Below are 22,714 nucleotides of genomic sequence, written 5' to 3' on the forward strand. Positions count from 1 at the left end.
AAGTAACAAGATCAGGATGAAGCTGGCAGTATCTCCATCGCATATAATCTCACAAAATCAAGAAAAATCTTCACAATCATCTCAAGCGTCAATATTATAAATCATTAAGAATTTACTTCGCATTAACTTCATCTCCACTACTTATTATCTTCCAATGCAATCTAATGCAATATATGTCCCATCAACGCCCGAAAACTTCCATTACCATGTATCATTCAACTATGCATCCACCATGCAATTCATCATCATATTACATCTCATCTCTATCGATGAATGAACGAACTTTTGAACCATTCTAAACTCCCCCAAGAGATTGTTGAATCTTCGATGAACATATCAAGGATCTCTAATGTTGATCACTGTTTAAATCATCAAAGCTAAACCACCAGCGATACCTGCAAAACCAAGCGCAACAGCTTGTTTGCTAGCAGCACCGGTTGCAGAAGCGGAAGCGCTTCCTCCAGATTTGGTCGCAGTGACTGTGGAAGCTTTGCTAGTGAATGTGGTCGACAAAGCGGTGGTGGTTGCAGTGAAATTGCCAGAGACAGCAGTGACAGTACCGGTAGATGAAGCAGAAGCAGCAGAACTTCCATCGGTATTGGTAGTTGGGCCAGATTGCGGACCGACGGTTCCACCTTCAATAGTATCTGGTGCGATGGCTTTGGCGACCTTGGCGGCGGCGGCTTGGTAGTCATCGAGGGTTTGGGAGGCGTCGGGGTTGTTGCCTACGACGATTTGCATAGACATGCCCTTTTGGCAGTGCTCGGAAACGGAGCAGTAGAGCCACAAGGTACCGTTGACATGGGTGTCCATGATGAAGGTAGGAGCCTGGGAGGAGAAAAGTATGATGAGCATTGATTTGTGAGATAGGAAGAAGAATACGTACAGGATCAGAGGAAGATGGATCTGGGCCAGAGATAACACCAGAGAATATGGGAGCATGATCGGAAGGAACACATGGGCTATCGTAAGAGCTCTGTGCGACGCTGTGGGTGCCAAGGAATTGGAACTTGACACTATTACAAGATTAGTAAATTTGATAGAGAATGTGTGGACAGGACAACCTACGTATCACCCACTTGAATAGTCAAGGCATTGGGAACAAAAGTAAGTCCACTGCCACCAACGACGACGGATCTCTCAATTGCCATAGCAGAGGAGACAAGAGCGAAAAGGGCGATTAAAGATTTCTGCATTTTTGCGATTTGAGTTGATTGAATTATTGACGAGAAACTGAAGAAAGATATCGTTCTGATATTTCAAAGTTTGAAAAGAAACTAGTGATTGAAGTGGTAGTAGGAAAGAGAAGATAGATATCAAAGAAGTGGATGTTGTGAGAGAAAACCAGAATCTCCAATTGAGGAATCCCACAAACTTTATATAAAAGTTTTTCTTTCCCTCCACCACATGCAGCTTCTCAGAAGTCCCGGAATAATGGATTTCCGTACTCAGCCTTACCTACAAACAGTTGTTTCCCAAACAACCTTGGAAATTACATCTCCATTCACTCGCACCCAACCCGGTGGTGCGTGACTTCGCCCGCAAGTAAGGTTAATCCCTGTCTAATCTGAATGCTTAATTCCCCATACATTCAGGTACCGTGCCGCCGAGCCACTCAAATCACAAGCATTTTTAGATCGATTGGCTCGAGATTGTTTCCAAAGTTATTAATCCACCTAGGTAAGTAAGTTTTCGATAATGTTTTGATACTGCGCCTGGATTTTTCCGCAGTAAATATTGATTCTTCTGGATACCTACTCATATGCATGAACGACATACCTAAAGCCTGGATAACCTTACATCAGCCAGCAAAGAATTTCTATTTTTGAATCCAAAAGAAAAACTACCTAGTACCTACAAGTCACATGCACAGCCACGAAAAAGACGCCCTCCCACCTTCTACTTAGACGCACCTGGGCACCTGCAGGCACCTACCTACCTAGGTAGCTATGAATAAAACTACCAGGTAAATATTCCCATCTCCATCTCCATCTCCATCTCCATCTCCAACAACAGCACATCACATAACCAATCCATCATAACCACGCCCTCTCGCAATCCCCAGTACACCACCACACCGTGTCTATCACACCAACAAAAATACGACGTTGCACACACGAAATGTAAGACGAGGTTGGGCTTACGCCAATATCATCTTGACAAATGGGCTGGGAAGGATGGGCGGGGTACCTGCAGCTGTGCCGCAATCACGTGTTTGCTATCTACTTGATCGGATTCATGGGCATGTCACGCAAATGTCTCGGGTCGATGAATACTGGTGAGAAATCACTCTTCAAGGTTTTCGTTTTGATGTGGATGATTGGCTAGTGGCAATCGGGTGGTCATTGTGGTATGCTGGTAGGTAGGTCGGTGAACCTGGAAATGATCAAAAAGTCAAATGAAGCCTTTTTCCTCAATAATTTCCTACTTTCTTCCGCCTTCATCTTGTGATGTACTGATTTTCATTTCCGGTAGTTCCGACTTCTTATTTCATTTAACCTTTAAATTAAGAATTCCAAATAGTTCATGTATGCAGGTACCGTACCTGACACTTCTTGATTGATACAAAACGCCCAAAAGTATATTGTATCGCTCAAACGTCTATGTTCAGATGCTAAAAGTGTGGATGTACGAATTACCTATAATCTATTATCAAAAGGCTACGCGCAAGGTTGCACGAGCTCTCGATTGCGGAACGTTGTTCGGAAATCTAGTTGACGTACGAACCAGGCATTGTGTAAGGTCCATTCTTGCTCAGGATGTTCAAGTGCGATCTGAAGGATGAGATATGATGTCAGTAGGTGTCCTATCCATGTCCTTTTTCGCGCCTCTTTTCGCGCCTGGTTTCTCCATATATCCACGATCTACGAGAAGAAAAGTGGGTAAGAACTCACCTCAAACCTCCTCAAGAAACTCGGCACCAATTTGTAAATCTCCAAAAGACTGATATTCCTTCCAATACAAGACCTGGCGCCCATTCCAAACATTAACATCGCTCCATTCATCTCCTTAATTCTTTTCTCCTCTGATTCCCTATTCAATCCTTCTCCTATCAACCATCTTTCTGGCTTGAAAATCTCTACATCATCTCCGAAAATCTCTCTTCTCTGGTGAATGACCCAAGCACTACATCCTACCACGGTGCCACCCTTCACCCACTCCCCGGCAATCTCTATTCCTTGTTCTGGTACAACCCTCTCGAGTGGTAGGCCCGCTGCTGGATGTAAGCGGAAAGCTTCTTTGATACAAGCATCCAGATAGGGCAGTCCTTGACTTTCCGTCCAACTAACTAGACCCGTTTCTCCGTCCGCAAAATATCCTTCCCTGGATTTCTGATCAATTTCGCGCATTAGCTTTTGCATACAATGTTCATTCTTCAATAAATAATAGAACACGGCACTAAGAGAAATCGCCGTAGTTTCCGATCCTGCAAATGCCATGGAAACTGCCATCGTCATAACGAGTTGATCTGTCATGAATTCAGGTCTGTCGTGTTTTGCCTGTATGAATTTCGACAATAAATCTGGTTGTGATTTATTTGTTTTGATTTCTGCGTCAACGGTAGGTAATATTCCATTTCCGTCTGTTTTTGGATATCGTTCTCGCACACGCTGTGCTGCGAATTTGGCGACAGGAAAGGTGGCATCCACAAGACCATATTTGGCAGCGAGGAGGTAAAGAGGATTCTTGAGGAAGAGTTTATCGAGAATCGGCATTTGACCGATGGGTGCAACGTAGTCGAAGAGATTTCCTAGGTAAGAAATTATACCATCGACATCTCGGTTTTCTTCAAGAAAGCCATGACGCTTTGAGTACGTCATTTCGCCAATGACATCGAACGCGTAGAACTGCAACCATTTTGCAAAATCGCAGGAAGAATGGCTGGTGGGTGAAGTAAAGAGATCGGCAGTACGAGAGAGGAAGATTTCGGTCGTACGAGTGACAAGTGGCTCATATTGTACAAGAGATGACATGCTAAATGCAGCATTTACTGAACGTCGGAGTTGGGCATGGAAGGGCTCAGAGGTAGTGCTAAAGAGTGATGGGAGTGCATGGCCATTGGATACAGATTGCTGAACCGGGTAGAATGCGGACTGTGATGTGTTAGTGTACGATCTGAACTAGTGAATCAACACCCCTCAATACCTTTACAAAACCTTTGTTCAATCCATAGATAGTTTTCAAAGCTTTTGGGTCTGCGAAAGAAAGGGTATTGGGTCCAAGGCGGACAATATCTCCATGCTTTGCATGTAGTTTTTGATGGGTGACTTCCGGGCGACGCTTATACACATCGTAGAACCTCCACCAATCTGTGAAGGAAGCAAGAGTGGGCCCTGGATATTTGTTCATACCACGATTGAAACGATTTGTGGCGAGATAGATGGCAATTGCAACAATCAATATCGAAGGCCAATGCCGAATGGCCAGATCCAAAAGCGTATCCGTGATCATTTTGTTCGTAGTGTGGTATGGAGGCAGAGTACAGTAAGGTAAGCTCTGGCGATAAATTTCGACTTACAATCGAGCGTTCAATATAACAAAAGAGACCCTTGGTAGTGATATATCAAGTACGAAGTAGGAAGTCAATATTGTGGAGCACTTCAATGCTATTAAAGGTTTGGGTCCAACGTCGAAGGTATAAGACGAAGATTATGGAAGGAGGTAGCACTACTGTATGGAAGTCCACTATATTCGGTGCAGAGTATGATAATATGACAATATGAAAGGGAAAAAATGAAGCAAACCGTGGATCTTTAAGCATCCATTGTTCGAGGGAGGGAGCAACGTATGAGATGTTATTATAAGCGACGGTGAACAAGCATATGCCACGATATCATGCCGTGTTTCAATCGGCTTACCATTTTCATACTCCTAGGCAATTAAAGAAACGCAAAATTTTTGACTTTGTCAATGTATGTATCGCCAAAGTCGGACTAGTGAACTTTAAAGGCGTCGAGCCATGAGAGACGTCAACCTCAGATGCAATTGCCGAATATTCTTTCCGTTTCATGTGAGAACAAACAACAAGAGATAAATGAAATTCGTGGCTAGTGGTTCGAAATTGCTTGAAGTCATGATGTTGAGTGACTTCATTCACTAGCAATTGTGCCAATGCTCGGATAATTCTTTAACGGCCGCTGTCAGCTTAGTCATTTGAGTAGGACTCAACGCTATCGGCAAATAGCAACGGGAATGTTCTTCACTAGGGAATTTAGAAAGGAGATGAATACATCATTCATCGATGCACCGATTACCATGATTGCGAGACCGAAATAATCGTATGTGAAGCAATGAAAGAACCCCTCATTCGTACACGTGGATGTGCGGCATAAGCAGAGCGCCTCCCTCGTAAGTCAATATATTTGATCGTAAAGCACCCGCGAATCCTTTCAAAGATTGAGCTCGATGCTCGATGCGAACATGAGCTGCCGAAAATGCAATCGCATGTAAACGGGTAATCGATTCCGAACATGGGTCAAATTTATGCATGTATGGGGTGAGTGAGGGATTCTGGGTGAAGTGGAGGACGAAGTGGAGGAGAAAGTTGTGTGGGGAAGATTGGAAAAGTGCTGTGTCACGGGACTTTTTTCTACACAAAAGCAAGGTATCGGTAGTTGGAAGAAACACACTTGCCGAAATGTCCACCACAATTACGAGGCAGTGTGATTGTGGGCTTTTAGCTTTGGCCATTAAAATCACTTTCCCTTGTTTCGTACTTGTTTTCAGTACTGTTGGGAATCCTTCAAAGCATAATGATTGTAAATCGAGTGACAGATGATACACGGCAGTTATGAATTGTCGAGCTTGTGGACATAATCAATGCATTTCGCGATATCTCTGGTCGACATCATACCGAAGGAACTAGAGAGCACGGAAACCGCAATTTAATAACAGCGAGCTTGTTGGAATAGGTAGAATTTGACAGAAAAAATACAATCTTTCGTGTGGGAGTTAAGGACGATTTCAGAGGATGACTTCACGACTGGGAAACTGCAAAGGCGCCCAGGTATTGGCATATCATGGCAGAATCATTGGGACCATGTACAGACTAACTTCTGTATGTCGTTTTATGTTTCGAGCAATCGTCCAAATTCTGATTCGGAACTAAAACTTCTTGTTTATTTTGCCATGGAAGCAATGCAAGGAATGACAGCGTACTTGAGATGCTTGCCGGCGAATGGCATGTGTGTCTTTCAGAATCGCTGACAGCCCTCTTTGGCTACTTGAAACAGGCACTTGCCTGAGATATTAAACTTCGAACAATCAGTTGAAGTGCCAAAGTCATTGGCCAAAACGTCATTCGACGATTAGGGTTCAATGACCACCGGGGTATATGAACATCGTCAATCCCGGAACTGAGTTATTTGATAGAACATGCTGAAATGATACTCGGAGCGACATATCTCGGACTCCATGCATGTTCCGATGTCCCTCCTTATCTGTATGTATCCCAGATGTCAAATTGTTGTATAGGATTAAACTTTGTTCATCGAGTCTTCTGTAGTCTGCGAAGGCCTGGGAAACTGGGAATCTTCGGTATTCGAATTAAAGACTGTGCGGAATATGGTTTGAACTTTCATTTCTTAATTTAAAAGTGGCTAGAGAAAGGCCGAGCATCGGAGTACTTCACTGTTGATAGCAATAAGGAGTAGTTAAGGTTAAAGCTTGTCGTCGTGGATATGTGGAAGTTGTAATGACGGTCAGAATTTCAAATATGTAAAATTTAAGGTTTGCTTACTCTGTACTGAAGGGAACAGATTCGAGTCTGCAAAGTAGTATTGTAAACGCCAGAGAACCGACACATTCTGCTTGTCTTGTTACTTGAGAGAGGAGATGCTGAGTAGGTACTATGAGTGCTTTTTGCTTAGTCACCGACTTGACACTGGGTCCACATTTCAACAGAATTCAACATTTGATACGACCTCGGGAACATCAACTCACAACTGAAAACATGATATAGCACTCGAAGATGAGAGTCTGCACTTGCTTTTCTTTCTCACGAGAATCGGTCTTGCTGTTTTTTGTTAAATTTTACCACTGATGGTTTTCAACTTCACTTCGAGAGCTACCCCCATTTCTAAAAGATCACCAGCTGTGTAACAATTTGGAGCTCGATCAACATGGCAAAGTGAACCTGACCATGTTCTGGGCAATTCATGAATAAAACTCAGCGACACGAATGCAGCTGAAGACTTTTTACAAGACAAATTATGGACATCGGACCTCGAGGAACAAGCACACAACTTACGTCTTATGTTAAGTTCTTCCAAACCAAGAGGCAAAATTTGCTCTTTGCAGTATCACCTCTTCAAGCAATTTAAAACATTCTTTTCCGAACATCCACGACGATACCTCGTTTGATGGTACAATTTCGCGGTCCACTAAACCATTGCCAATTTATTTTCCATAGTACAAATGTTGGCAGATGTCCTTCAGTGATGCTCTGGGACATCTCAGGAAAGCGTCGTTTGGTTTTTCGCGAACATATTGGTCGTTTGTTCGACAAAAGTCGGACTTTCTCATAGTCCAAGACGTCTGGTATTGTTTGATTCCAGATGACAACAATTGGAACTACGTCTGTCAATTGATGTCTTTCTTTGATAGCATAGAAGATTCAATAGGTCTCGCCATGCTATCACTATGGCGAAATGAAATTTTCGTGTCGGTACGAATAGACTAGAGGCCATTCTAGTGATGGATTCTATACGCTTTGTGGCCCGATCTTGTTCATTTTTGCATTTCTTTCCATCAGCTTGAAAACCATGCAAGTCGCAATGGCTTCAGATCATCAGATGATATAAGTTCAAACGAGAAACCTGTGGTTATGGTTTTGGGGGTTCTCTCTCATCCACCTTGATATTGTCATTGCTTACGACTCTCGTTTTTATGTTTCTATGGTGATGGATATTTGCTGAGGAGTGGAGTTGTCGGTTCCGTGAAAGAGTACAATTGACACCCCAGATGGCGTAGTGAATCTTCTTGAGTGTGAATGGAACTGTGTCATAGTCTGGTCCACCGTTTTTAATGAAAAATTGACAGTTGGCCCCCAGAATCAAAGCTGACTGAGTCAAATAATGCTATGTTTTTCTTTCGAATCACTTTAGCGCAATTTAAAGACACATACAGACGACCGATTGGGATAGCAGGTTTGTAAAAAACTCTTCTGCTTTGGAATCCAACTTGTTTGACTCGTCTAAATTTAGTGTGAGCTGTTAATACTGTTACTGATGTCAAACATTTTTATTATCGGCTAATTGTTCCTTACACCTGCTTCAGTCGCCGCATATCGCGTCACCTCACCCCTTGAGCTGTTCTTAGGATTGCTGTTTTTGCGGCAGGCTTTGGTCTATTCAACGGTTTTGTTTTAAAAACCCTTGTAATGTTTCACATTGTATCTGTGGAATGACACTCTATTCGGGCTTATGAGGTTATTGAGAGATATTGCGAATTCGCCGGGTTTTTCTTTGATGGTATTTTTTCTGGGAGGGCCAAATTCAGGTCCGACTTCTGATCCACAGCTGGGGGCATATTTTAATTTGGTGTGCCGAAAATTCTACAAGAATAGTGATTCACATCTTTTTCTGGGGAGACATACAGTACTAGACAAAAAATAAGGGCTGTAGTAGAAAAACACCCCAAAAACAGCCATTACTCAAGCATTTTATTTTTATATATTTAGGAAGTCTTTTGACTTATTATAATGAAATTTTGTTGTAATGTAAAAAATTACATTAATTTTCATAAAAAAAAGATAAAGTTTTTTTCATGAATTATTTCGCCTTGATATAATCAATTAAAGTTGATCAAATTAAAGTTTTCGATTTGGTGACAATTTTACTAGTAAATCTATTGTATTTTTTAATTTTTCAATTTTTCCAATTTTAAATCAAAATATCAAGATCAAATAAATTTCTAAAAAAATTTATTCATTTTTAATTGAAATTCTATTAAATATTTATTATATTTGAAAGTTTAAAATATCAATATCTAATTTATAAAGAATTATAGTTCTTTGTCACGGGACCCCTTCTGGGAGTATTCAGAAGCTTTAGCGCTGAGCTAAACAGCCCAAAAGACTAGGAGGTAGAACCGGAAGTTCTACCTTACTCTCACATATATAGCGGGACAGGACAGGACAGAAATCAGGTGATCAGAATAAGCTAGTGTCAACCCCGTGACATTCTTTAAAAACACTGAAAAACAGCTATTTTTGGTGTATTTTTGAGCTACGGCCCTTATTTTTTGTGGGTCACTGTATTGTGGGGATGCAAGGAAGGAAGTTGGGTCGCTAATTGCTTTGCTAACATGGTTTTCGGAGTGGCAATGGGACAGTCAGCTTTACCATTCTAGACTTTACTGTCTGGGGCCAATGGTTTAATTCGTTCTTTTCTTCGCGACTGAATCGCATTCCGTTTTCTATCTAATCTGACAGCTTTCTTTTTCGTTACAGTATTTCAAGCCCATTTATGCTATCAAATAGACAATCGCACGAGAGTGAAACAGAAGATCCTTTTCAGCCCCTATAAAAATACAACAAGTGCCAATAATCTTCCCTTCCCTTGTAACCACGATTGTTGTTCAATAAAAAGCTTTATCCGGAGCTTCATGTTGTTTGTTGCCTATCACTTCTTCGATCAATACCCAAGCATCGAACTAAAAGCTGTTAATGATATCGAGGTAAGCTTTAGGGAGTCAAGTCCATTTTGTTTCGAATTTCACCACGTGACGCTTAAATTTGTATCGACCCATGCACGAGCTAGCATCAACGCCTCATTAGGCAAGTCGAGCAGTCTGATGATTTAGAAGTATACTCTTAGTATCTCATCGCCAGACTTCGGCGAAGCTCAAAGTTCGATTCAGAAAGCGTGTTGAGAGAGAGGTCATGTCGAGCATTTGACATGCATCTTATACGTGTATAGTAGACTTTGCATCGGTAACCACCCGCTCCCTCAAACCGTAAATATATGTTCCTATGAGTTGTGGTATGGTTTAGAAAATGGTATACTCTTTCCTTCGAAGAAATGCACCAAACAGAGACGACAAATGTCTGCCGTTAATGCTTTTCAGGCAACGTGGTCCTAATGGCTAAGCTCATCAATCATTTAAAGACAAGTCTCGCCATCAAAGCGTCGTGGATTGCAATGTGTTGTGGGGTTGAAGAATTTCAACAGGCAAGATGTAATGAAGCACGATGTGTCTAAGAGAGCCCATAATAGTGCCCGAATTTCATAATTTTATCTCGGCGAGTGGCTTCGGGCTAGATGATTGAAACTGTCGCAACCCAATTCCTAAAGGTTTGGCGGCAAAAGTTGACTCGCCTTGTACGAAATCGTACGCCTTTATTGCGCGGCGATACCACCCCTCTACAACTTCCGGGTCTTCGAATGTGTCAACTGCGTGTGTTGCCATGCTTCCGTGGTATAATGAACAGATGACTTTGTCGAGTGTCAGAAGTGTTGTATTGGCTACGCAGTCTACAACACCTGCAATCGGGTCCGAATACTGAACTGTAGCTTCAGCCTTATCCCATGGATTAGGAAAAATGTGAGGCTCTACTCCGCAACTCAGCCATGCCTTCATCTTAGAGCAAATTTCGAGAATGTTATCCATGAAAATAGGATAAGAGCCTGCCAACAGTCCACCGGAATTCTGAAGAAACGACGAAGCTTCCATAAGAATGCTGGGTATTTCGAATAGCTGATGGCAAAGCTCGATCCGCAATTCCAGAGATTTGAGCTCATTCGTGGTGATTGTGTTGCTAGGCCATGCAGATGTAGTTGCAAGGAGGGCCCGCCATTCTGGTTGGCGAAGATAGCAGTCTTCCTTGAATCTGGCAGATTGAATGACCTGTGAGTGAAATCTGTTGTCAACGACGCTCTCCACTTTTCTATCGATCAAGTATAATCATGGCGTACAATGTAACTCAGCTGAGATTCAAGCATTCCAAGATCAAATGGATCTTTGTATCGACCCACCCCCCGTGCTTGAATGAGCTGTGAAGTCCCACGAGCGAGATCAATCCATTTGGCTTTATCGACATTCACAACAAGCTGTTTGCGCATTAGTCACTCATATCAAATATATATGGGCAAAATATACTCACTTCGCACATCTGCAATAAAAGAGAAGCACACAATGTTTCCGATTGGAAACGGAGACGTTCTTCGACTAAACACTTTTGCAATGAAGATAAGGCTCGAACATAATTTCTGTAGATGGCTTTCGATTTGGTATATTCATTCGAAGACCTATCGCAATACAAACTGCAAACACAAGTTATGGCGTCATCGAGAGCGATGTTGTAGCCCAAATGACCAGGTATGTATTGAAAAAATGATCCAATCAGCCAAAGAGGTACTAGATGCTCTTTCACTTTGCATCCCAGACAGTACATCAATTTAGTAGCCAGAGGATTATTGTCATGAAATCGGGGAATTTCTGGAGAGACTACTTCAAAGTTCTCCAAAAGAAACAAGTCCGAACCAGATTCTATGGACCCAAAGATGATCTTCTCTGGTCTCATAACATCTGGGCTTGTAGTATTGGATTCGAAGATGTATCTCCGCCGAGAGTACAGTTTCCTTAGTCTAGGCGTTTCGTTCACGAATTTCCAACGGGGTGGGTATTCCGGACAGTCCCAACCACTACGAATGCATTCTGCGCAAGATGGGCGCTGCTCTCCACACTTTGTATCTCACGTGTTAGTTCAATTACAACTTAGATTAACACAACTCAAGTAGGAATACGTATCAACCTTCTTCTTCCTTATCCGACAGTTATCACACCTGTTACTTGTTGGTACACCGACCATGATAGTTTGCTGCGTATTTGTCGAAGTGATTTTGACACCAGTTTGTTTTCGGAATTAGGCAAAGAATGATTCAAGACTTCATCATTTCTCAAGTTCTGCGAACATCGACTTCATGGAGCCCTGAAGTCAACATAAATCCGCGGAGAGTCCGATATAAGTGGCTTCATACTGTGGCGCAACACACCTTAGATTGATTAGGTAGCCTTGCCTAATCAGGTTAGCGTAGTTTCAGCCTCAGTTTCTCACAGCAGTCATATCTTGCGCGTCAGCAAATCAGGGGTCTTATCTGTGGGTCGGAGATTTTTATCGCAAGGTACACGCCTACCCGTCGCCAAGAAATCCAATCCGCAAGATGACTATCTTCTCTCAGTATCGCAAGATGAAGCCTCTTCAGGAGAAATATTATCCTGACCTTCGAGACACGGAGTTAATAATGTAATTTGCGTGTTCGCTGCTCCTCCCATTTCGGGTTGAAATCTTGAAGAAGAACCACATGGCTGTCGGTGGAGGAAGTATTATATATAAGGAGTTGAATTTACCTCTCACGGATATCTTACAAATATTTATCATCATCAGATCTCAACTTGCATCTTTCAAAACTCTTAAAGAATCTCACAAAGCTTTCTCAACCATCCAAGAAAGTAAGAAATCATCATGCTAGCTCCCAGAATTGCCATAGCCGGTGCCGGACCTGGTGGTCTAACTTTAGCTCGTCTGCTCCAACACAACGGAATCAAGTGCACAATCTTCGAGCTAGACGCCAACCGAGATGCTCGCTCACAAGGTGGCATTATCGACCTCCACGCTGATATGGGTCAACGCGCTCTTCGCGAAGCCGGTCTCATGGAAGAATTTCAAAAACACTCTTTGCCAGATGCAGACTCCACGAAGCTGGTAAAGGCTGATGGTACTATTGCTTGGGACGAAAATAATAACGATGACGAGAGTGATTCTATCCGTCAAGCTAGAGATCGCCCAGAGATTGATCGTGCCAGACTTCGTGACATTCTTTTGGACTCCGTTGAGCCAGACTCCATTCGCTGGAACAGTAAGATTGTTAGTGTCAAGCCAAGCGAGAGTACTCCAGCCCAGTTTGATCTTCACTTTGCAGACCACGCTGAAGAAGGATTTGATCTTGTTATTGGGGCTGATGGCGCCTGGTCAAAGGTTCGACCTCTTGTCTCGGCGCAGTTGCCCGAATACTCTGGGATTAGCATGGTGGAATTGACCGCTCGCAACGTTTCAGAAAACAAGCAATGGCTATCTGATTATGTCGGTAAAGGTAGCTTCTTCATGTTTGATGAAGGCCGCGGTATCATCTGCCAACGGAATGGCTATGATGGCATTCGAGTCTACGCCGGGGTACGCAAGCCCGAGAATTGGATCAAGGATTGTGGTATCGACTGGGAAAATCCCACCGAAGCCCGCAAACGACTGACGGAACAGTACTTTGGAGATGTACATGGTGACTTGAAGAGACTTTTGTCCGAAGCAACTGATAGTCTTATCGTTCGATCATTGTATATGCTTCCGGTTGGTTTCAAATGGCAAAGTCGTTCTGGTGTCACACTTCTCGGAGATGCAGCTCATTTGATGACACCATTTGCGGGGGTTGGCGTCAATGTTGCTTTGAATGATGCCATGCTGCTTACGCATGCTCTTCTAAAGCAGAAAGATAATTTTGAGGTTGATTTAAAGGGTAGTTTGAAGCAGGCTATTGAGGAATATGAGGAGCAAATGTTCGAAATTGCTAAGAAGAACATGGAGAAGACGTATCAAGGTTTGGTACACCATTTCAGTGCGGGCGGCATTGACCATAGGGTGGAATATCTACAGAAGATGGCAAAAAATTTTGAAGAAGCAAAGAAAAATGGAGGCATAGTTTGATATCGCTGCTTGTAGTAGTAATTTAATGATCGGAATTGAGCTAGGAGTCGAAAGTTTATGGATTGAAGGAATGGTGTCATGGTAGACTTGTTATTTGGATTTAATTTGAACCTTTTTATAGAATGGATTTTTCAACACAAAACTTTTATCAATGAATTCAAGCCGAACACTGTCGTGGTGCAATGCAACTGGCCGAAGTCAATGTTGAGCCTCGTGTAGACTATCAGATAAATGCTAACCTTACATTGGATGATTGACCATGGTGATACTACTGAATTCGATCTGGATACTAATAAGAGATTGTAAGCTGAATATTGAAAATGATAGACAGACTCAACGTTAATAACGTAGTAAAGGTCCAGGGTCTTTACAAAGTACATCAGATACACATGGTTTCAACCCTCAAGATATGTTGGAAATTGAGCAGTCTCAGCTTAAGTAACAAAGTGATAGGAGATAAATTTACAATTGAATTGGCAACCAAGCAACTGTACCTGAACAGCTCTCGAATGTGTCTACGATCAAAGCCATCACATCCTGGACTGTTACATTCAAACATCTGGTTAGAAAACATCTGGGTAGGTCAAATTGCATGTACTCATCCAGCAGTGGCCTTCGGAGACCTTATCGGAGATAGCCAATTCAAAATACTGACGTCGCGATCCTGCGGAGTAGTGGTCCCAAATCCCGCATTACTAATCACTTTACAACCTCACGTGCTCACATACAGTAACCCCGCGAGCCCCGCTTGATAGGATCCATAGCTTTGTTCTCGACTCCTCTTACAAAACAAGCAACATGACAAGAATTACGGCTTATGGAATGTCATCAAGAATGACGACTTACGCTTACTGCTCCTCATATGTTGAGCTTACTTTTCGTCCTATTCCACCTTGATTAACTTTGACAACTTCATTAGAACGAAAGCTATATAGGCACAACAGTTACAAGACATTTCGAATAAATCGCAATGGCGTTCCAGATAGCCACAGAATGGCATGCTGGAGAGGAGGAAATGCACAAACGTCTACGAGTACCTCAGAACGAAAATCCAACCTCACCATACCTTTCACCATTCGCTGCGAACCTATTGTCCCAATCACCATTGCTCGCCCTCGGCACACTCGATTCTTCCAGCAGACCATGGACTACATTATGGGGCGGAGAGGCTGGTTTTGCCTGGCCGGTCGCGCAGTCTGTCATTGCTGTGAAAGCTACAATCGACCTCCAATTTGATCCAGTTTCTGAAATCTTGCTGGGGAAGAATGCAGATGGACAAGTCAAACGAGAAGAATTACCGGGGAGAATGGTCGGTGGTCTTGCGATCGATCTCGAATCCAGGAGACGAGTCAAACTATATGGTCGGATGGCTGCAGGCGCATTGAAAGAGACTACTGGAAATTCACTGGCGGAAGTCTCGTTAGTCGTCAAAATAGAGCAAAGTCTAGGTGAGCTTCTCATTGACCTAGCAGCTATTGTTGTATACTAACGCAGTTGCAGGTAATTGTCCCAAGTACCTGAACAAAAAGCACATCACTCCTCGATTGCCGAAGCCTACACTGGTTTCCACGACATTACCTCTTCCTATAGAAGCAGTGAATTTGATAACACGATCTGACCTGTTCTTCATTTCTTCCTCGAATCATGATTCTGATATGGATACGAATCACAGAGGTGGACCACCGGGCTTTGTCCGAATCCTGGCTAACGATACTAACGGACTAATAATTGTTTATCCAGAGTATTCTGGTAATCGCCTTTATCAAACACTCGGAAATCTCACGACTACACCTCAGGCAGGACTGGTGTTCCCAGATTTCAACACTGGCGATGTCGTGTATCTGACTGGGAGAACCGAAATACTTGCTGGGGAGAAGGCTACTAACTTAATTGCACATACCAATCTTGCAGTTAAAATATACGTGGAAGATATTCGATATGTTACTGATGGATTGAGTTTTCGAGGCGAAGAGGGTGAACGTTCACCCTATAACCCATCCGTCCGGTTTCTAGCTTCCGAAGCCGCTGTCGGGATCAAAGATGCGGGCAGTAAGATGCATGCTAAACTCATTGAGCGAAAAATCTTGTCACCAACTGTAGCAAGGTTTCGATTCAAAATTTCGAGTGAAGATAAAATCAACCAATGGAAACCTGGCCAATATGTCGCCTTGGATTTCAAAGATGAACTTGATATTGGCTATAGCCACATGCGTGATGATGATCCAAAAAGTTTGAACGACGATTACATACGAACTTTTACAGTTTCTTCGTCAAAAGATCCCACAAATACATACGATACATTCGAGATTACAATTCGCAAGGTTGGGATTGTCACTGATTTCCTCTTTCGCCATAACATTAAATCAGAGCTGGAAGTACCCCTCAATGGGTTTGGGGGAGAATTCTTCATCGACCAAGGCTCTGAAGGAAAAGTTTCTTTTGTTGCTGGCGGTGTTGGGATTACGCCACTCATTGCTCAAGTTCCCGAATTGGATTTATCACGATTGCAACTTTATTGGACTGTTCGTTTAGTTGACCTGGGACTGGTTTTGGATACCTTCGAAAGGTATCCCAATCTTAGTTCTCATGCAACATTGTTTATTACGGGTGAAATGGGAGGCTGTGATGGTATGAATGAATCAACAGCCGTCAGAAAATTACGGGAATCTGGCGCTATGTTGAAAGAAAGAAGAATCGAAAAGTGTGATGTTTCCGAAGATTCTGCTAATCGATGGTACCTATGTACAGGGACTACCCTGCGTAACACCTTGGTTGAGTGGCTTCAGGGCAAAAACCTCAACTACGAAGACTTTAATTACTAATAAGAGTGTGATATTAGTCTATTCGATTAAACAATTGTTTGCAAATGAATATGCCTTTCTTTGTGTTCCTCTTGGTTCTTTGTCTGTGTGATGACCTGTTACTAAAACGTACCAGTTAAATTCATAAGTCTGCATAGCTCGCTACATTCCTTTGTATTTTGGAGTAGCTTTATTTAACCGGTCAAGAAGCTCAAACATTCAACTTCAAATAAACTTCATTACTGTTTCATGACCCGAACCAACACAATGGCAGCCAACAACGTCCATTCTACTCCCATTCAACCCAAATACGTCCTCCGCAACCCTTTGGAAGTTGGCCACAATGCCAAGAGTATTCAACTAATCAGGATTAAAGACAATGAGTCCTTTCTCGGGTTTCCTATCCCCGACAAGAAGGTCTCATCCGACAAAAATCCAGAATGGAAAATAAGTCTTGCCTCCGCCATCCTCCCTACAGCCGGTGTCCCGCTGTCCCGTATTCTGAACCACCCGAACATTGTTGGCCTCGTTGATATAATTCATACAGACTCCCTCGCAGGCTCTACAAAACGTGCTGGTATAGCTGCCAACATAGCGGTCTACGAAGACATGAATCAAGGCTCACTTGACCTCATTCTTCCAGACCCAGAAAACTACCCCAAGTTTACTGATATGGCAGCTTGGCGCGCCCATGCTACTCCAAATCCCAATCGCTTTTCCTTGCCTGAAAGTTTGTGCTGGCATGTTTTATCCAATATTAATAAGGCGCTCTTGTGGTTGCATACGGGCGTGAAGCAGACGGATACAAAAGACAATTGGCAAAAACATGATGATGATTGGCAACCTATTCTTATAAGAGATGTTAGTCCAAAACAGATTTGGTTTAAGAGAACAGGTGGTGGAGCAACGTATGGGCAGTGTAAATTGGGCGGGTTTGGGAAGGCGGTTGTGACGGGGTTTCCTGGTGGGAACGTGGCAAAGAGTGAGAAGAAAGAGGGATTGAGTTGGTTTTTTCAACCTCCTGTAGGTCTTGACTTTGAAGATTTGATAAAACTATCTTTGCTAATAACGATACAGGAACAATTAGCCGGTACCGAAACCTGGGGGCCAGCCTCGGAGATTTGGTCGCTAGGCGCAACGGTCTTCACGATGATGACGGGGATTCCCCCACCCCAACAATTCGAATATCAATGGGCAATGTCAAGGATGAGCGATAAACCATTTACGAGTGGACTGAAAAACTTGGTGGCGAGCATGCTGAAGACGAGAAGTAACGATAGACCTACGACGGCTCAGTTGGTGGGGAGAATTGAACAGGGTTGGGAGGAATGGAGGGCGACGGATGATGCGATTGGGTATGTGGATTGGAAGGATAGGAGTAGAGGGCGGGAAGTCAGTTTGAAGGGGGAAGTGGAGGAGAAGGCGAGGTTGGGATGGGGGATTATTGATGCTGGAGGGATTTAGGTGATGCTTTCTTTATGGGGTTAATAATTAGGGGGTGGAGTTTTGGGTTTGGGATTTTGTGTCTTGTCTGTTGAATAATTCTTGCTGTTTAATTTTCTGATAGTGCTTCCTAATCTATGCATATCTCTCTTGAAATATAGAATGCAATATAATTTTTGTTCATGCATATACCTTCTTCCTCTCTTAAAAATATATACTGAATTCCTTAATAATATCAGGAACTATATAAGTCCCTTTCTTAACATCATATCCGCGCCCAAAATGCACTGTCTATTGAGATGATGGAGTTCCAAGTCCCTGGTCAATACTATAGTCTTGCATCAAACTTGCAAGATAATCGGGGTATCACCTTTTAAATTCTCGCAATTAAGTCCTCCACTTTTAAGATAGCCAATTGGAGAAGTTTTGCGCTCCTACAGTGGCCAGTCACAGATGAAAACCTTCAGATAACATTATCTCATCATTTGTACGGCTTGCAATATGGTAAATGAGGATCGGGGGAATAAACGTCCTTAAACCATACAAAACCTGATCAAGGGAAGGAGAGGAGAATTAGAGCAAAGAAACTGGATGGTAGGTTCAATATGTGAAGATGAAGAGGAATATGATTTTGCAATCATTTATAGCGATGAATCCAGTGGGACTTCGATTGCAAAAGAAATTTAAGAGCGGAGTGTTATTGAGATAGAAATTTATTGTCATGATTACTTGATCATTGGCTTCTACATCTATGGAACATGAAGTCACTAAAATCTTCGATCGCGCATCTCTAACATAAGTGCGTACAGAATGTATTCACTGTTTTTAAACAATTGTGATGGCTCCTTCCTTAGTTGAGATATTCTTACGGCATGTCACTAGCCTCTTCGCTTGTCTTGCCATATTCAATTTTACAATGTAAGCTAGTGATTTATCCGTATACTGTAACCTATAAAGCTAGCTCAACTGATCTCTCAGTAAATATACACGCAACTCAACCCGATCTCAACCATAAAATTCAACTTCTCATAATCGATATCAAACACAAATTTTCCATTGTGTATCCAGTAATTACAGATACACTATCAATATGGACTACACACTTTTCAACAACCATCACCTTGAAGAAATTGATGATGAGTCTGCAAATTTGATCATCCAGCTTCAGCTCGAAGATATTGAGAACATATCTCCCAAAAGTAACGATCGCCCCAATGACTTATGTGGCATCTCACTCGCACTCGAACTTCAAAGAACAGAACTGGAAAACATGGCTTCAGTTTTGTCAAATCGTCGTGTGGCGAGAAATATGGCATCGGACGTTCAAGCTCATGGGAATACCTTAACTCGAATGGCATCACGCGTTTTGTATTTTGCCAAAGATTATACGATGACTCTATTACAATCATATCCAGGCTCTCGCCCAACCAACACTACACCAGAACCCGAAACCCCGTCTTTACCCCAGGCACCAACCAATGACGAATCTACCTGCGTTAGCTGCCAGAATATAATAAACTCATCGGATGCAGCCAAAGTTCCCGGTTCATGCGGTCACGAATATTGTCGTGCTTGTCTTGAGACCTTGTTTCACTTGTCAATGAGAGATGAATCATTCTTTCCGCCCCGCTGTTGCAACGAGTCCATTGCTGTCGCCAGTGTACATTCTTTTCTTAAAGCTGATACCATAAGCGCTTTTGCAAAGAAGGCGCTCGAGTTTGAGACACCGAACAGAATCTACTGCAGTTCCAAGTCTTGCTCAGCTTTCATTCATCCGACCAGGATTCAGAGTGAAATAGCATCTTGCGATGAATGCGGCACACAAACTCATACCTTGTGCAAACTAGGAGTACACACCGGAGATTGTCCACACGATACGGTCTTGATGGGGGTTTTGGATCTAGCAAGAAAAGAAGGTTGGCAGAGATGTTACTCATGCTGGAGTTTGGTGGAGCTTGAATTCGGATGCAATCATATGAAGTAAGTTTCCTTTTTGCACCTATTATCAGAATTACAAAAACACACTGATACTCAGATATGTAGATGTCGATGCAGAGCCGAGTTCTGTTACCTCTGTGGCTCGATGTGGAAAAGCTGCAGTTGCCCGCAGTTGCAAGAGGACCGCTTGGTAGCTCGTTCAATTGAAACTGACAATTACAGAATTGAACATCGCCTGCTTGAACGTCCTCATCACGCCGTTGGACACGGAGCTCAATTTGTGGTAGCTGTACCAGCTCGTCTAAATAATCCTGCACGTGAGCAAATAAGATGGTACACATGTTAGACTTGTCGATAGTTTCGGGGACAACTCATTATTGCCTGTCGGGAGGGAGGGGAGGGGGTTTCAAGCTTGTACTGCCTTAGCTGTATTCAAAAGCTGCTATTACTGATGTGTCGGTCTGTATTCCTCATTAAAAGGCATGATAGTACATAACATTTTCAAATTTTCAAATGTAATTGAACGGAGGAATTGAAGCATCATTATCATAAGTATTAAACCTATATCGCTCCCCTTTAGCTGTCAGGAGCTCCCCAAGTCAGGACTGCTTTGACAGCCTTCCCACTCAAAACATCTGCTTTCGCCTTCTCCATATCTTCTGCGTCGTACCTCGTGATTAAGTCCGTGAACGGAAACATTCCGTCCTTCCAGCCCTGGATAAGTTTTGGAAGAAATTCAGGCGGGTATGAATTTCCCATACAGCAGCCTACAAATTTTCGCCCAGTGTTGACCGCATTAAACATGTTTATCGACACGGCGGCATCAAGCTATATAGTCAATCAGACTTGTGGGCAAGGATTGGATGGGATTCGGCGACACATACCTCTCCAACGCCTACACTGCATACTGTTCCCAATTTCGCTGTTGCCTCCAATAAGTCTGCAACAACTTCTGGTTTACCAGTAGTGTCAATCGAAGCATCAATCCCCTCGAAGTTTGTTATTCGTTTCAGTGTACTTTGCAGCCCTTTTTCTTTGGTTGGCTTGATGACATGTGTTGCTCCGTATTTCTTGGCCAATTTTAACCTTTCGTCCAGCATATCAACTGCGATGATCTGTCTGGGCTTTTTTTCTAGAAGATTGAGCGCCATAATAGCTGCTAAGCCAACGGCGCCTGCTCCAACAACGCACACGATATCTTCCGAGGATGGTTTGAGAACGTTGAGCATTGCTACATTTTCTTTTTAGTACTATCTTTTCTGGGAGAAAGGTTGGCTCAATTAGAGAAACTTACCACCAGCACCTGCCATGATACCACAACCTAGTGGTGCGAGAGACGAAAGATCCAAATCACTTCCAGGCCCTCCAACTCTAACACAACATCTGGCATTCGCCACCGCAAAGTTAGAGAAGCCTGTTGAAGATTAACTTGGTTTGCTAGACTAAGGCAACTCAGATGATGACTTACAACTCTGGCCGAAAAAGTGACTTGTGATTTCCGTCCCGCCTCCTTCCTCTTCAGATGGGATTTCATAAGCTTTGCTCCCATCCTCGCCTCTACCTATTCCGAAATTATCCAGCTCCCAGTCACCGCAAAAGCTCGTCTGCTTTCTCATACAATACTTGCATTCTCCACAACTTGTGTAACTGAGAATGACATAATCTCCAACTTCTACATTGGTGACTTTTAATCCCACCTTGGAGATTATTCCAGCTCCTAGGATACACGTCAGTCTATCATGTGATACCAGACGTGCGTTTATGTATTACTGACCTTCATGCCCCAAAATAGCTGGAAACATCCCATCAATATCATGTTGACTAAAATTGATATCGGTATGACAAATTCCAGTGGCTACAATTTGGACCAGTACCTCGGTATCGCGAATGTCGTCGTTAACTTCCACATCGCGATAAATAAACTCACCGCCGGGACTATTGACGACAAGTGCCTTCGTTCTCATGGTGGCTTATGTCTGTACACAGCGGGGGGTAGTGGATTTGACAGAGGATTTGTGTACCAAGGGGCAGAAAAGAGCAGGATATCACTTATCAGTTCGTTTGGCGATTTTTTATGATGTTCTGTCCATCTTCTGCAGCTGGCCACGAAGGGTGTGGTGGAATGGCCCACATTTGGTATTAACTTCATTAGGGGTCGTGGTACTCCACACGCCTGAAAAGCAGCGTGATACTCTGTGTTCCACTCTACTTGTCCCGCACCGGTTGCCGACGCCATTCATCTTTAGAGGGTCCACCCACAGACTATGATACCCTGAGAATCTACCACGAATTCTTCGATTCTCAGTAATCGACTTCTTTATCTTCATCGAGAATTCCTCGAGCACCTGTACTTTGTGTGTTCCTGTTTTATTTGAACCAGTCTCTTACATCCAAATTTCACCGTTTTTCAACCCTAAGATCTGGTGGATTGAATCTATATCGGTCTTGATTAAACGATATGTGTGCTCGAAAGTATCCAAATTTAAGCTATCAGGAGTCAAACGTACATAATTATTTACTTCAAAAGACCTTGCTAGTATTTTGCATCGGAACGATCTCAAGGAAAGAATTGGGCGCGGAGAGATAGACGTTCGGCATGTCTTGAATTTTTATACAATTTCATATTTAGCAAGCAGTGTGTAAGATAGCAACCAAATTGGCTATTTGACTTACATCTATGGCTGAAAGATGGTACACTAGAGATATAACTAGCTTTAAATTTCTTTAGGGATGCATAACGGTAAGGAAGCACAAGCAGGATCATTGTTGAGTGAAAGATTTGTTGGTTGGACAACTGATGTGGGAGCCGGTCTCATTACACAACCCACAAAAT

General features: G+C 42.9%; 8 protein-coding genes across 8 annotated transcripts; 4 read left to right on the top strand and 4 right to left on the bottom strand.

Annotated features, from left to right (window-relative positions):
* Nucleotides 1-363: 363 nt before the first annotated feature.
* Nucleotides 364-1,196, bottom strand: EAF02_001672 (uncharacterized protein; the record flags this gene model as incomplete). The annotated part of the gene is made up of 3 exons (XM_038897720.1): nucleotides 364-828; nucleotides 887-1,016; nucleotides 1,069-1,196. 3 exons carry the CDS (start codon nucleotides 1,194-1,196, stop codon nucleotides 364-366), a joined length of 723 nt encoding a protein of 240 aa, XP_038762695.1.
* A 1,091-nt stretch (nucleotides 1,197-2,287) lies between these two features.
* EAF02_001673 (uncharacterized protein) lies at nucleotides 2,288-4,946 on the bottom strand. Its single transcript, XM_038897721.1, has 3 exons — nucleotides 4,147-4,946; nucleotides 2,895-4,094; nucleotides 2,288-2,774 (listed from the first exon to the last, which is right to left on the bottom strand). The coding sequence occupies exons 1-3, from the start codon at nucleotides 4,450-4,452 to the stop codon at nucleotides 2,661-2,663; spliced, it is 1,620 nt and encodes a 539-aa protein (XP_038762696.1). The 5' UTR covers nucleotides 4,453-4,946; the 3' UTR covers nucleotides 2,288-2,660.
* A 4,341-nt stretch (nucleotides 4,947-9,287) lies between these two features.
* EAF02_001674 (uncharacterized protein) lies at nucleotides 9,288-12,062 on the bottom strand. Its single transcript, XM_038897722.1, has 4 exons — nucleotides 11,756-12,062; nucleotides 11,105-11,686; nucleotides 10,917-11,051; nucleotides 9,288-10,848 (listed from the first exon to the last, which is right to left on the bottom strand). Exons 1-4 carry the CDS (start codon nucleotides 11,810-11,812, stop codon nucleotides 10,228-10,230), a joined length of 1,395 nt encoding a protein of 464 aa, XP_038762697.1. The 5' UTR covers nucleotides 11,813-12,062; the 3' UTR covers nucleotides 9,288-10,227.
* Nucleotides 12,063-12,466: 404 nt separating this feature from the next.
* On the top strand, nucleotides 12,467-13,699 carry EAF02_001675 (uncharacterized protein; the record flags this gene model as incomplete). Its single annotated transcript, XM_038897723.1, has 1 exon — nucleotides 12,467-13,699. The coding sequence occupies one exon, from the start codon at nucleotides 12,467-12,469 to the stop codon at nucleotides 13,697-13,699; it is 1,233 nt and encodes a 410-aa protein (XP_038762698.1).
* Nucleotides 13,700-14,500: 801 nt separating this feature from the next.
* On the top strand, nucleotides 14,501-16,579 carry EAF02_001676 (uncharacterized protein). Its single transcript, XM_038897724.1, has 2 exons — nucleotides 14,501-15,147; nucleotides 15,200-16,579. The coding sequence occupies exons 1-2, from the start codon at nucleotides 14,670-14,672 to the stop codon at nucleotides 16,519-16,521; spliced, it is 1,800 nt and encodes a 599-aa protein (XP_038762699.1). The 5' UTR covers nucleotides 14,501-14,669; the 3' UTR covers nucleotides 16,522-16,579.
* A 188-nt stretch (nucleotides 16,580-16,767) lies between these two features.
* EAF02_001677 (uncharacterized protein) lies at nucleotides 16,768-17,964 on the top strand (the record flags this gene model as incomplete). The annotated part of the gene is made up of 2 exons (XM_038897725.1): nucleotides 16,768-17,523; nucleotides 17,578-17,964. 2 exons carry the CDS (start codon nucleotides 16,768-16,770, stop codon nucleotides 17,962-17,964), a joined length of 1,143 nt encoding a protein of 380 aa, XP_038762700.1.
* Nucleotides 17,965-19,033: 1,069 nt separating this feature from the next.
* On the top strand, nucleotides 19,034-20,261 carry EAF02_001678 (uncharacterized protein; the record flags this gene model as incomplete). Its single annotated transcript, XM_038897726.1, has 2 exons — nucleotides 19,034-19,923; nucleotides 19,987-20,261. The coding sequence occupies 2 exons, from the start codon at nucleotides 19,034-19,036 to the stop codon at nucleotides 20,225-20,227; spliced, it is 1,131 nt and encodes a 376-aa protein (XP_038762701.1). The 3' UTR covers nucleotides 20,228-20,261.
* Nucleotides 20,262-20,457: 196 nt separating this feature from the next.
* On the bottom strand, nucleotides 20,458-21,845 carry EAF02_001679 (uncharacterized protein; the record flags this gene model as incomplete). The annotated part of the gene is made up of 5 exons (XM_038897727.1): nucleotides 20,458-20,709; nucleotides 20,766-21,112; nucleotides 21,176-21,295; nucleotides 21,350-21,598; nucleotides 21,656-21,845. 5 exons carry the CDS (start codon nucleotides 21,843-21,845, stop codon nucleotides 20,458-20,460), a joined length of 1,158 nt encoding a protein of 385 aa, XP_038762702.1.
* Nucleotides 21,846-22,714: the final 869 nt, after the last annotated feature.

Source organism: Botrytis sinoallii (genome assembly GCF_014898435.1).
Source record: "Botrytis sinoallii strain Bc 23 chromosome Unknown BSIN_002, whole genome shotgun sequence".
NCBI lineage: Eukaryota > Fungi > Ascomycota > Leotiomycetes > Helotiales > Sclerotiniaceae > Botrytis > Botrytis sinoallii.

Bases quoted from the DNA above. Each gene is read 5' to 3' on its own strand.
- EAF02_001676 (XM_038897724.1), top strand. From the start codon at position 14,670: ATGGCGTTCCAGATAGCCACAGAATGGCATGCTGGAGAGGAGGAAATG. The intron at 15,148-15,199 runs GTGAGCTTCTCA...ACGCAGTTGCAG, and splicing joins CAAAATAGAGCAAAGTCTAG to GTAATTGTCCCAAGTACCTG.
- EAF02_001673 (XM_038897721.1), bottom strand. From the start codon at position 4,452: ATGATCACGGATACGCTTTTGGATCTGGCCATTCGGCATTGGCCTTCG. The intron at 4,095-4,146 runs GTATTGAGGGGT...AACACATCACAG, and splicing joins TGAACAAAGGTTTTGTAAAG to TCCGCATTCTACCCGGTTCA. The intron at 2,775-2,894 runs GTGAGTTCTTAC...CTCATCCTTCAG, and splicing joins GTTTCTTGAGGAGGTTTGAG to ATCGCACTTGAACATCCTGA.
- EAF02_001674 (XM_038897722.1), bottom strand. From the start codon at position 11,812: ATGGTCGGTGTACCAACAAGTAACAGGTGTGATAACTGTCGGATAAGG. The intron at 11,052-11,104 runs GTGAGTATATTT...ATGCGCAAACAG, and splicing joins TTTTATTGCAGATGTGCGAA to CTTGTTGTGAATGTCGATAA. The intron at 10,849-10,916 runs GTACGCCATGAT...TTTCACTCACAG, and splicing joins AATCTCAGCTGAGTTACATT to GTCATTCAATCTGCCAGATT.